At 43.5% G+C, this 13818-nt stretch overlaps 1 protein-coding gene and 1 long non-coding RNA gene across 14 annotated transcripts in view; one reads left to right on the plus strand and one right to left on the minus strand.

The window, feature by feature from the left end:
* Window positions 1–12665, plus strand: part of cora (erythrocyte membrane protein band 4.1 like coracle) — a 65915-nt gene extending 53250 nt beyond the window's left edge. For 5 of the 13 annotated variants that reach the window (XM_086980005.1, XM_022790097.2, XM_022790094.2 and 2 more), the window contains 8 exons: window positions 40–251; window positions 1013–1126; window positions 3414–5051; window positions 7011–7187; window positions 7347–7628; window positions 7865–8113; window positions 8236–8430; window positions 8687–12665. In XM_086980005.1, the coding sequence (XP_086836131.1) occupies window positions 40–251; window positions 1013–1126; window positions 3414–5051; window positions 7011–7187; window positions 7347–7628; window positions 7865–8113; window positions 8236–8430; window positions 8687–8725 (2906 nt within the window). In that variant the 3' untranslated portion in view covers window positions 8726–12665. Of the gene's footprint in view, window positions 1–39; window positions 252–1012; window positions 1127–3413; window positions 5052–7010; window positions 7188–7346; window positions 7629–7864; window positions 8114–8235; window positions 8431–8601 lie in introns of all 13 variants that reach the window. The other 8 variants (XM_086980010.1, XM_086980006.1, XM_086980007.1 and 5 more) reach the window with 8 other exon arrangements.
* On the minus strand, window positions 1033–1503 carry LOC111243871 (uncharacterized). Its single transcript, XR_002670643.2, has 2 exons — window positions 1286–1503; window positions 1033–1170 (listed from the first exon to the last, which is right to left on the minus strand). It is a non-coding gene; the product is annotated as an uncharacterized LOC111243871 (long non-coding RNA).
* Window positions 12666–13818: the final 1153 nt, after the last annotated feature.

The raw sequence follows: 13818 nt of genomic DNA on the forward strand, positions 1-13818 counted from the left end.
GTGTGACGTATTTGTATCCCGCGGTGCTTGCTCTACCAGGCGGAACCCTGCCGAACAGGAAACCGGATCGCGCTTCCCGTAGCCAGGAAAGACTGCCCTCACAGACGCTTGAGGAGCAAGAGGAGATTCAACGGATGGACAGAGCTGATCGAATGGGTGATCAGCGAACTTTAAATCGTGAACGCGACCGACCGGATCGGGACCTAACCTCGCCAACGCCGGCTGATGGAGATCCACAGGGAAAGAACAAGGTGTGTATACTATCTGTAAACAGAGATACGAATATAAAATGCTCCTCTAGATTAAAATTACTTAAGTAATAAGCACATGTGGGGATTGAGGTTTTTTCAGTTTTTTTTTTTTTTAACATTCAGAAAACCTAGGTCCTCAAACCCCGCTGATTATATCACCAGCGCTATATAGTATCAGCTAATCTCTCAAGAATTGCCATACGTTTAGAATACTCACAATATCAAAATACTTACGCAGCCAGCATGGTGTCTTAGCTATCATGACCGTTTGTTTATAGGTATTAAAATGGCGAGGCAATTTTTCAGTGCTGTTGTTACCTACATCTCGTCTGTATCTAACTCGTCAGGAAAGGGGTCAGTCAATTGAATTAGATGGACAAATGGGCTGTACACGGGCACATGTACTCAATGAGAAAATGATATATAGCTTCTATCTAAACAGCACTGCCGCCTTACAATTTATAGACATTCATGCCAATGTCATTTGTGGTTCGTAAACAATGACAAGTAACAATTCGTTAACTGATCGACTATACACTCGGATGTAGCAGAAACGTTACCCTTGCCTCGCTTTCTTCGACTCATCTTCACGTTCGCTCGCTGTCTGCCAATACGAAAGTACAATATAGATCAGACAGATCAAGCGTGTCGTTCTATCAGGGAGTACGATTCGATATATTCTGTGAGGTCATGTAAAAGGACTGTGTTTTTATTAGCATATATCTGACTGGTTTTGTCGCGTATTCGTTGCATGCGCACAGAAACCTATTGGTGGGGTCGCCGTCATGCTCCCCATGGACTTGAAAGCTGCAGGCACCGGGGCCCATCGCAGGAGCCAGCCTGATGAGTCTCTCAGAAGGTCCCAGGTTGAAGACGTAAGTTCAGGTGGCCATGTTGGCTAGACGAAAAACAGCGAAAACTAAAAAAACAAGAAATACAACAATATGAGTAGCGAAAGTTGCGATCCTGACAGCATTTTTTTTGCCCAGCCACTACCCCTAAACTAGTCGTTTCTCTAATTTTATGATACTTACAACGTTAATATTAGAGTATGCCTTTCGTATTAACGCTTACTCCTTGTAAGACCTCATCAGCGAATGAGGCAATGTCGCGCGATCGGTGGGTGTACGCCAGCATCTGGGAATGCCTCCCGCGCTCACGAGCACCCAGTGGGAAACTTCAAGTGAACAGTGTTCACCCTTAGAGGATAACGCTATAGTCTCCTGCGTGACGTGCATCATTATTCTATATATACACAGAATGCCATAGAAGGCGCTGTGCTGTTGGAGGAAGTCTGTTGATTGCCAGTGGCACGTTTCTCACTATTATCAGCTATTAGTGTATCCGTCACTTACAATGGTACAGCCATTTTCACGTCATTGTATAATACACAGATAGCCATTTTAGGCTTTCTAAGTATCTTGTTGTTTTTTTACTGTTGACCAGCTCATCTCGTTGTTGTTATTCAATTACATCGAATACAGCGTCCTAAGTAACTGTTTTCATTATAGTCGTACTGGTCACATTTTTCCCACTATCCAAACAAATTTACATTAGTTTATATCGTATTTTCTGTTCCCCTTTATCCCAGTATCCCGCTTCCGCCCCTCTCCACTCGGCTCCGTAGCATTGTTTTTACCAGCTTTTTAAATAGAACTAATTCGTATCTTCGTGACTTTCTTTCGTAATCAACTGATATTATATATAGACATGATGTCCTTGTTTTCCACACCCACATACAACATTTAACCAATAGGCTCATATATAATAACCTCTTATAATTACCCAGCCCAACTCACAGAATTCACACGCAGCCAAGCAACCTAGAGACATAATTCAAGCAGGAACTAATATTGCCAACGATGACATTGACTGAACTAATAGTTATTAATAAATTGATCAAAACGAAGTTAGCTCGAATAACAAACGGCCCAGTTTAGTTATAACGATAACTTATGCCATACGTTTCGTCGTGATGCGCAAACTTGAACATCATCGTAAACAGGCGTAAACGCACCCAAAAACACAGTAGGGTACGAACGGCTGTGGACGAAAGCCACGTGAATGGAGCTCTATGCATCGATTTATCGCCAGTTACGGGTAGATGGAGAATAAGCCTAGGTGTAGTTTTTAAGGCGCTTCTTTACCCGTTTATAGTGTGACTTGATTGTGTTACAATGGAAGGATCAAGAGCGCGGGAAGTGTGTAGTCATTGGTTCTATCACACTGTAGTATAGGTAGCACCTACTAATGATATTAGGGACATGAGCAGGAAGATCATTAACTGTCGTTTCGAATGTGACGACGAAACAAAGAACTAAGCGTCAACACCAAGTGAATCAAGGGTAAATGTTTAATAATGACGGTTATGGTAATGATAATAACAGTTTTACTAACAAATTGCTTGTGTTTTTTCCTTTCCCTAACCCCTTTGCATGATTCGCTTGCGCATGGCTCTGCCAAATGGCTTCCATCAACTCATTTTCATTTTTTGATACCACCGGAATACACGTTGAATGAAAAAAATGGCTAAAACATCATTTCTACAACTACTACTGTCAAACTTTCAAAAAAATATTCATCGAACATCAAAAAAACATAATGAACGATTACTACTATCCGCCAACTGGCGATATAATATCTTATATGTGCTGCATATTGTTGGACTGACTGACTGACTGACTGACTGATTGACTAAAACATCGGAAAACCTCACGTCTTATCCGCATCATCATCATCACCGCCATTTTACATCCTGATGTGGCATGTGGGCGGGCATGTTGTTTTCGATTGGCGCAATCATCTTCCTTTTGTTCCGCTTCTTTCTCATTCGAACGACATCGGTGACTGGACACTCTCGTTGCCTGTTCTGTTTGCTAATCCCTTCCTGGCGCGATACAACGTTCGACATAAATTTCTTCCCCGTTAACTTGGGTGAATGGGTGGTCTATAATTTCACCGGCTGGTGGTCTGTGACCACCTGACCATGACCGGACCCCTCTTTGTTTGAGTTCCCCTCCGTGCCCGATCGCTCCAACGCTAAATCGCTCCAACGTTTTCTCGTGGTGCACTTGGGGGCGCATTACTCCCGTCTCGTTTTTTGTTGCCTATGGGCTGTATTCTCTGTGTGGTCTGTACAATCATATCACGGGCAAAATATAGGACGGTTCGGGAATCACCCTTACCAAATTGAAGAGGACTCCCCTGCGCGAAGACACTATGGGATCTTCCGTAGAAGACTCGGCAGAATACGTGTTGACACCGGACCGTCCTTCAGACCAGAGTTACAGAGAAAACGGAGGCGTTACACAGGCGGTAGCAATGTTCAGCCAGTCTGAAGCTAAACTCGATAATGTTGATACTGAGTTGAATAAGGGGGCCGGTTCGGCCACATCGGAAAGTTCATTCTTTGTTCAGAGGGTTCCGGGACGCGAACCTCCCGCGCATACAGTTTCCGTTGGTCCGGTCATGTTTGGTGCACGCAAAAAGGACAAGTCGGCCCAGCAACGGCCTCCTCTGCGGCATATTTTCTCAGAAGAGCACATCGCAACGGCACCTTTAAAGGGGCTAGCTGAACAAGAGGTAATTAAAAATGAGCTGGACAGATCCACCGAGCGAATGGACACACTTGAGGAGGAGCATTGCTCCGAATCGCTCACACACACGGCGGCAGCAACAGCACAAAACCGAAAGGAGAATCTAAGCAGTTTACACCTCTTAAAGGACGAGCACCCCGTAACAAGTACGCCGCGGCCGAGCGGTGGTGGGCCCAGGGTGCCTCCACAGCCCGAGCGGACCTCAAGTCCAATCCAGGGCGGACCTGGTAGGGTCGGAGCGTCGGTCAGGCAAGGAGGCTTCCTTAGGCAAACCACGCCGTACACGAAGGAGTACATGTACGAGGTTAAGCCCGAGGAACTACGCGAACAGCGCACAAAGTCCCCGCTGGGCTTCACCTACACCGAGGCAGGAAGGGAACGAACTACACCGCCTGGATCGTTAGACGCGGATAGCGGCAAAGTCGAGAAAGGTCTCGCTTTTACCTACTCGCCGAGCGGCGCACCAACGAAATCGATTCTCAAACAGCCGACATTTGTCCACGACCGATCGTCGTCAAGTCTCAATGACTCGATGTCGATGTCGAGAAGTTTCGGATCAACACCTCCGACATCTCCGACGAAAGCGCAAGCAGCAGCACAGGCGGGCGACCTCTACTCACGACCGACCGCCGCCCCTAGGACCGTGCCTTCCTCCAGATTGTCGGCGGGCATTACCCTTGGCAGTAAGCCGCCCGTCGCCCAAAAACCTTTGGGGGTTTCATCAAAGGGTGGACGTGGCAGCAGCGGGGCGATGACGCCTTCGTCTCAAAGGGACATCGACTCCAGCAGCGGCGACGAGGACGAGAGCACCGACGAGTCGCTCGATGAGTACCGCCAGGAACGTCCGCCTAGTTCAGCCGGCGTTGTAAGCGGCAGGTCCACGCTAGACACAAGCGCCGATTCTGGGCGCAAAGTGTCGATCACCAACCCGCCGGTCACCTCGACCCGGACGTATAGGACAGAACGTGACAGTAGCAGGGACGCGCGAGGTGGTAGTATGCAGCCGCAAGAGGAGTATTACGCTACGCCAAAATCCGCTGTCGTGAAGAGCTATGAGGGACCGGCAAAGCGAAGTGTCACCACCCCCGTGTCCTCCGACCGAAGCTTCGATCGCAGTTTCGACTCCGGCGCCGGCGGAAAGGTGACAATTACTAGCTCTTCCAGCACGCACCGCTCCGCGTACGGACAGCCTGCATCGTACAAGGTGCTTATCTTTTCTTTCTTTCTTTCTTTGTTTTAGTTCTTTTAGTTTTTAAGTGTTATTCTCGATTCCTTTGTTTTTATTTGATTAATTGTTCATTTGTTTGATCGCTGGCTGTTTGTTTGCATAGCTGGCTCTTGCTTTCGCCAGCATCGATAAGCGTATGCACGTGTTTGATACAGCCCATTTAGATAATTCCCGTGCAACTCTATGATTGAAAATGATTATTATGAATTATTTTTTTTATTTATTATTTTTCGGCCATTCGTTTTTGATTTACTGTGCCAAACACATCTGCACTTGCCTAATTGACTCTTATACAATTACCATGAACATTGTTGTTTCTTCAATCTACGCCTGTACTTATGCTTGAAAAGGCGACAGAAGTTAACACATACGAGTTGATCAGTATGGATACCGTTATTTTAGTATGAAGAAATTCGTTTGCACGATCATAGGGCCTAGTATGTGACAAAAAGTAGGAGTCAAATTGTGCTTTGTATTGTAGGCTATGTGTAATAGGCAGCATGCGGCTCCTTTCGAACGGCATGCTGCTAAGGAAGTACAAACCGTACAGCTACCTCGTCTGCCCTCGAGTTGCTAGAGTTGTGTTTTGCTCGGCCTTTGCTGTTTGGTTCCGTCGATTGAGACAGTTGACGTTGTATTTTGTTTTTTTTTTTTGACGTTTGTTTTTCATATGGTTAACAGAGCTGATATATCTATGGCACGCATCTTGTAAAAGTATAGGGACTTGTAGGTATAGGACTGTATAGGGACTATAAGTTGGTAAGCTGTTCAGTAGTAGTAGTTGTGGTAAATTAGTCGAACTGCATTGCCAAGCCATCTTGCTAAATAGTCGACAACAGCGCATAACGGTAATGTGGTAATAGTAGCAGAAGAGACAGGAGCATAGGCACGCGCTAATTATAAGCTGGCCGGCTAGGGCCGAACTGATCGGCCTTGAGTAGTTAGTGTATAACTACGATACGAACGATAATCAAGAGTAGCTGCTGTCGGCAACTTTCGTGAGTTGCTAGCTTTGTAGATGGGATGAAGCTACGGTGATGATGTCTGTGGAACACCACGTCCAGGGCCGCAGTATTTATTGTTGTACCGACTTCCTAGACTCGTCAGTTATTCAGGCTGGATTTGTTTAGAGACCGGTTTTGAAGCCGGACTAAATGTGTTTGTCCCAGTACATATCGGCCTCAAGTACTTCACAGTGAAGTTTTTCTTTTAGCGTTATCAGTCTACGAAGCTTTCTCCGCGGCTCTTCTAACCAAATATCAATTACACCGCTACGTTGGAGCTTTTGCCCGACTCTGCTTCCCAATCACTCTAACACGCTGTCATGCCAACTCGTAAATACTTCATCGTAAGTCATAATATAACAGACTTAATACTCAGGTATTCAAGAGGTTGCAGCCCGTTGACATATACGTGTACAAATTTATAGTACAGTGGATCCTGTACGTGATTTTTCAACAAAGATCATGTTCCTCTAATCGGTGTTACTGATGGACGCCGGTACCGCTATTGTCCAATCTGGCGCAGCCAATCAATGAGTGACAGCTCGGGCGTTCGATATTCAGCCATCTTTATTGTTTGCGATCCTTTTCTACCGCGTGATTCTAGCTGCAGGCCGCAATATTCACGTAGTGTTCCTGTTCCGTTTATCTGTGTGTCATTTCCAATCGATGCACTTGGAACCTTAGTCAGCCTTGATTGGTAAAGTAATGCTCGGTTAATTCGTTGATCTTCTGACTGACCTGCCTCATCATTGACCTAATCAGACCTGATCCTGCTGTTGAGCCCTGGTCGTTGAGTTAATGATTTTGTGTGAGTGTGTGTGGGTGGGTGTGTGTGTGTGTGTGTGTATGCGTGTGTAAAATTGTGAGATCGTGCGAGAGTTGAGAATGAGTTGATATGCACTAACACGCAAGCGCGCCACCCCACCCCCAGCACCGACAGGACTCGAAGGACAAATCCAGTGCAGGCGCTGATACTGTGGATTCCGGCTCTAGCCCAACCAAGGACAAGGACACGGGTAAAGGGACCGCATCGCCTTCGGGATCGCTTGGAAGACAACATGAACAACAGCAGAAATCGTCCTCGATGTCGTTCGACAAAGATACACAGGTACATTTGGTAACCAAAACGAAATTATCTTGCTTATATCCGGAACAATCTCACTTGTCAGTAACATTATAAATAGGCGTAACATGTAACACAATATATAGGCATGCGTCTATTATGTACCAATACTGTAAATTAATATGCATGGGTGGACAATTGCAGTATTATACATCGTTCCCTGGACGAGTAGATTCCTCAGCTGGCTCTGCCCCAAGCCCCCACAAATCCTCTGGAGGCCGGGATAGCGATCAGTTGTCTGGCGTCACGGGGGATAGTCAGAGTCCTCCACCCCAGGTTACCTCTTCAGGAGGGCTAGTGTATGACGAACGAAGTGGCGAGTACACTCGCTACTCCACTACGACGCAGCAGCAACAGCAAACGCTTGTCACAGAACACATTGCCTCAACCGGACGGGTTATGGCGGTTCCCGTCGACCAGCTGCCGGTATGTTATATTACCCTCCTCCAAGCGTCCCAATGCAACATTAACTGATGATAAAATATCGACCTGTTTAAATAATTCTATAGTCGAGATGTTATGGGTAGTTATAAACATGCGTAATACTTAATGCCGTTTGTGTATGCGCTATCTGTCCTACAGACGTTCGGCGTATTTTAGTTAACCGTGAAACTAATATAAAATTTCCCCTTCGTCTTCATTTCTGTATTTTATCGTCGCAGCAAACAATTGTTAAAACCGAGACAATGAAGTACGATGGCAGCAATACAACTGGAAATTCATCTGGAACAGCGGGAGGTTCGCTAATTACTAAAACTGTGCCAGTAGTCTCGACGGAGACCCGAAAAGTGGCCTACTCGGTGGATCCTTTGGGGGAGGACGGGTTGCCGTCGGGTGGTCAGTACTCTACCACAAAGGTGACTACCCAGCATGTGCCACCCCATGACATCTCCGTCGAACAAGAAGGCGAGGTAGGTGACCAATTAAACAGCCACTACAATACTGAATGCATATATATGTAAAGAGGAAACGCCTATCTGTCTGGTAGCGGGCTTATGCTTATTTATTTGTTCTGTCTATTATTATTATACAGGTTATTTCACAGCAGACGATTTCTTCGAAGACGCGCACAGTAGAAACGGTGACGTACAAGATGGAACGGGACGGAGTGGTCGAAACACGGGTCGAGCAAAAAATTACAATTCAGAGTGACGGAGATCCTATCGATCACGATAAAGCACTTGCCGAGGCTATTCAGGAGGCAACAATGATGAACCCTGATCTCAAGGTAAATTCAATTTGTTTGTTTTGATATACGCCTAATGGCTGATTAGTTATAGGTCTAAGAGTCTAAGAGGCCCTGTTCGATGAGTTTATAGATTACCTATTCTGGAATAAAAGTTGATCCTTTTTTCAAAGAGTTTTTGTCCCTGATATTCTGCGCTGTTTGATATTATAGTTTATCTCTCCGTTGGTCATGGCGGCACACTAATATGGCACGGGGACTCTTTTTTTTCGGTTCCTGCTCTCCTTTCTTAAAAAAGGTGGAGAAGATCGAAATACAGCAACAAGGTGGCAACTGATGAGCTGGAGGCGGATTAGTGGATGACAACATCGTGGCACTGATAACGAAGGACAAAGTGGATGAATAGTAAAGCAAAAGAAGCCAGAAATCCGCAACCCCATCGGAGGTCCCTAATCGATTATCTCGCCTTGGCTCGATCATCCCTGACGACGACAAGCTTCCGATGTTTAGCGCCCAAATACATATATATATATATGAAAATTATTAATATATGAATGACCTTACCTATCGTCGACAGCATCAGCGCCCAAACAAACACATTAACAGAATGTGTTCAACGATATCGGTGGTAAAATCTTCAGTAAGCAGGCCACTAACAATAAGCATAGAGAATATCCATAAAGTCGCGCACTCCGATGCAGGCCTATGACAGAGTGTGCCTATGTGTATTCCAAAATTCGTATTCTAGGGATATTGTTACGGGTTTGCGTTCTATCGATAATATTAATTATAACAACAATAATAGTTCACCCGTTCGTATATTCTTGTTGATTCCTTAGTTTCTTGCCATTGCGGCTATCGATGGGAACTGGACGAAACGTTGTGGGACCCAGCAACTGCCTAGTCAACCCATAATGTACAAATGACAAAGATGACGTATGGGTTTTAGGGCCAGGTGAGAAGATTTCAGAAAAGTCTAACTGCTGTTATCGGTCAAAACGATAGATAAAGCAAGCATTACTTTGCAAAGAATAGCTGCGATACCTTAAGGTCTGTCGAAACTTCTAACGCACATACGTACAATATGAGAATCTGATAATAATTATAACACTGGAGTTATTATGGACGAACATGTCACTAAAATGATATTCTCTTACGATCTTCATGAGATAGGTTTGAGGCATGCCACTCATCCACAGCCTTCACTATGGCAACGTCGAAAGCGTTGCCATAGTGAAGGCTGTAGAAGCGAAAGTTGGTAACAGTAAACATGAGCTCAATGTAATAGTTCTACATTTAACAGCAGAGGCTTGTCGGAGCGGTCAGGGGTAGATAAATGCCTACACAGTGTCAAACAGCACTAACAAGTAAATAAACTAAAAGCGATCCTGAAAGCGCTCGCAGACCAGTGGTTGAGGTACAAGGAGCTCTGATCTTCTCGTATCCTACCGATCTATCCTGCGCGTGCGCCGATGATTTGCCCCAGTATTTACGCTTACTAGCGTGTGCAAGTGGGCCGCAATAGACAAAACGATTTGATATAGACGAACATTTGCACCGACCCAAGAACAGATCCACTCGGTGCCGACAACAGACCTTATCGCTGTCTCAACCTATATACGCCAATTTTGCCGTCTATCGTGACAAATGCCACATAAGCTGGATAGAGCATTTAAGCCCGTATGTATGCTTTGTCTGAGCACGCTTATAAAACGGGCTCGAATATTCAGGAAAAAACAGGTCGGCGAATATCTACGTTTGACAAAGTAGCATAACATTACTACCGGTGCGATACGAAAGCAAATATTACTCTGTATATCCTTTTAGGTGTACAGTAACGTATCTTATTTTTTAGGTTGGGTTTAGTGTCTGTGCTTCAATCAGTACAAGCTGGACGATTCAACATGCTGATAAAGCCGTTCAGAAGGTTGCCGAAATGGCTACGAGCTGAAAATAGTTTTCACAAAATTAGGATCAGAAAACATGGATAAATAGGTAGAATTTGAGCTGACATAGGGGCAGTTTCCCGCCTCTTCTCAGATAGAGAACTGAGTTTTGTTGTCGATTACTTATTATATAAGGTGTATGAATATCAGGCGTTCATACTTTCATCTGGTAGACCTGCTAAACGTACACACTTTATTGCCTGACTTTTGAAGCTACCTAGAAATAAAGGTGAACGAGTATCGTCCGAATTATATGTATGTAAAAGTGCAATTGTGCCCGGTATGATTATGCATAGAATTCAATGGACAATAGAGTATGGCCAGGTCGAGCGAAGTGAGACTTTCCGTGACGCTACTCCAGTCTAAGATCATTTGCCCCGGCATCATAATTATTATATAATACAATATTCGTGTGGCGACAAAAGCAGATACGTTTTATCATCATCATACGTTGGACGCATGTGGACGACTGCACATCAGATCATTTACTTGCGTTTGTCATCAGGCCTGTCGTGATTCAGAAGACTTTTTGAAGCAACTCATAGTTACCGATTGAGAATGAAACTCTCCGTATGCATACGTGTATGTAGAAGTGGATACATGCAGTCGAGCATTCACTATAGGTAGAAACGAAGGCATATGACAAATAAGCCTACTCAGATTGAGGCATAAGACTGTTTGTATGAGTACATTAACGATACAACAAAGAATCGGATACACTATTCTGAATAGAGACGGTGTTTGTGTGTACATTGCTAAAGCCTACGCTCGGAGTCCACGTTATGGACCAAGCGTCCAATTGAACAGGAGCCTTTGCACGCATCCATAGCCACAGTTAATAAAACGACATAATGAAAAGAATAATAAGACATTATACTGACCGTTATATAAAAAAAATAGTCAGCTTTCGAGCTAGACAGATGTGACAAGGAATAGATATGATAATTTCTTCCATCTCGTCGTCTGCCACACATATGCATATATACAATTAAAAAAATGTGGTAGACGGACAAATAAACAGGGCAAGGAGGGACGGGCAAAAATTGTACGAAATGACCTGCGCGTCATGCAGGATATACGGCACGTACGCATGAGATACACGGCGCAGACCGTTTCACTTGCTACCAAGTAGGAGCGGCGAGTTTTTGAGTATGTGGACAACTTTTCATGGCAGACTTTCGCCCACAGCGAACGAAAATAACCAACGAGCTGAGCTGAGGTCACGCTCGAACACTGATTGAACAGACGGACAAGAACAGATGTATGTAGATGACTAACAAGTATATTATATAATAATATGGCGTCGTGTAAGTGTCGCGCGGCGAGAAAAACACAAAAATAATAAATCCTATAGTAAGCCAAAATATGTAAGGCAAAACAGAGGGACATAATATACACACGAGTCAGTTTGAGCAATGGAATCACACGGTTGCGGAAGCAGAGCATAGGTGACATTGATTCTGATATTAAAAGAGAGAAAAAATAGACACTCAGAAAATATAAAACACAATGAATATGGCGGGCGTATTATACTATTTACGTGGGTCATATGATTTTGTAATCGGAATCACCACTTTACCGGCGGAATAACTGTTTGCTTTTAATTGTCGAATACACTTCATATCTCCCTCGATATTTACGTATCTTTTCTCTTCCAATATTTTACTATGGTTTTCTCGTTCAATCTGTTTGTGTGGCGCGTGTCAGGCTGTCCTTCTGTCCGCGAGCGAGAGCACCAAAATGACCGAGAGTTAAGCCTTTTTTTCCGCTAGAACGAACAACATACTTATGCAGCTGCCATAAAAAGTTCGACTATTAGAGATAGCGTAATAGGACAGGCAGAAGAGCGTAAAAACAAAAAAAATCCCCATGGAATCATCACAGACACGACAGAAAAACGCTAATCATCTTTATTCTAAAACATATTATGATTTTGACAGTATAATCATAGAAACCTTTTACCAATGAGACAATATTCATGGAAAAGGTAAAAAATAATAACATACTATGGATAGTAACGATAATGGTATTAATTATCATGTTTATACGGTCATCTCAGTAGATTAACACGTTTTTTTGCATTCGACAATGGAGCTTCGTTTGGAAACGACAATTACTGCCATAATAATAATAATTTGTCTTGTTATTGCCGTGCTAAATATAACAGGATTTTTCTTTCTTTTTTTTTTAACCATTCGTTTTTTATACCTTTTTATACAATCTCTACCTACAACGATGTGACGCGATTTAAGAAACATAACTATATATTTATCGAAAGTGTGTACGTCTCTATGCAAAAAATGATTAAGTAAATACGGCTTTTTCTCTTAAGATTTTTGTCTTAAATAGTCGTAGTAGCGATAATTGTAGCAAAGGCAAACAAAAAAAATTCACATATTTACAATATTTTTTGTTTTTGGACGGTTAGCGTTTTTACTAAATAATTTAAGAACCAGAAAGATTATTTTCCACCAATCTCTTTTGTATAGTACTTCAGGTCCGAGGATATCTCTGAAGCAAAGCTGAAGAATCAATAACGCTTAAAATAATGACCAAGAAAAATTTTTACAAGAAAAAAAGTAGTTGTGTAATAATTAATAACATTTTAATAATCGTCAGTAGCATCTTGAGCTTCAATAAAGAGCCCTACGGTTTTATGATACTTGCTGACAAGGACAAAAGGTTTCTTTGAGATGCTGGCTAACGTTTGCGTCACATGAGATTGGTGGTCTAGAACTCCGGGAAAAAAGTCAGACAAGTCTTATTTTTCAGGAAAGGCCGGGAAGAAAACGATTAACTTCATGGTATTAGGTTAATTTAAAAGTAAGGTCAATTGATCAGCTCACCTTAAACGGTGCTAATCTCTATCAAAGATTAATCTCCTCTAAGAAAATTGTATTTTTAGTTTGCCTGGCCTTTCTCGCCTGTTCGTACGCCAGATGGGATTTTTGGCGCACGAAGGAAATATCCATGGATGCGGTCGGCAGATAGATGATCCATTTTCATGATTCCTGATTTTTCTTATAAATAGCTTGTTCATCGGACCATATTATACGGACACATGCTTCGCTTCATACCGGGAGCCAGTCGTCTGTCTGGTGGAACTATGCCTAACGGCGATACCGAGCAAAGCCTCGAAACATAGAGGTGTCATCTTATGGAACAAGGGACGGACATTAAGCCTGAACAAACGAATTTGTCACGGGGTCCGTTGGAATTCTGTTCATTCCTTTTCAGTCACGAGTCAGATGTTGGAAAACCATATTGAAGGATGCAATTGCCGATGTATAGTTTTCTACTCGTAGGTTTTATCATACAGAAAACTTTCTAAATATAAGCGGTGTCGCTCATGCGAGGGAGGCCAACGCATCGAGGTTTTCGAATCGAGGGCTAATAAAGCTAATAAAGTCGATGAATCCCAAAGTCCGAATTAATGTATTATCTCTGTCTATAACTCCAACTAATAACCCTACGCAATTCGGCC

This window comes from Varroa destructor, unplaced genomic scaffold (genome assembly GCF_002443255.2).
Source record: "Varroa destructor unplaced genomic scaffold, Vdes_3.0 BEIS01000002.1, whole genome shotgun sequence".
NCBI lineage: Eukaryota > Metazoa > Arthropoda > Arachnida > Mesostigmata > Varroidae > Varroa > Varroa destructor.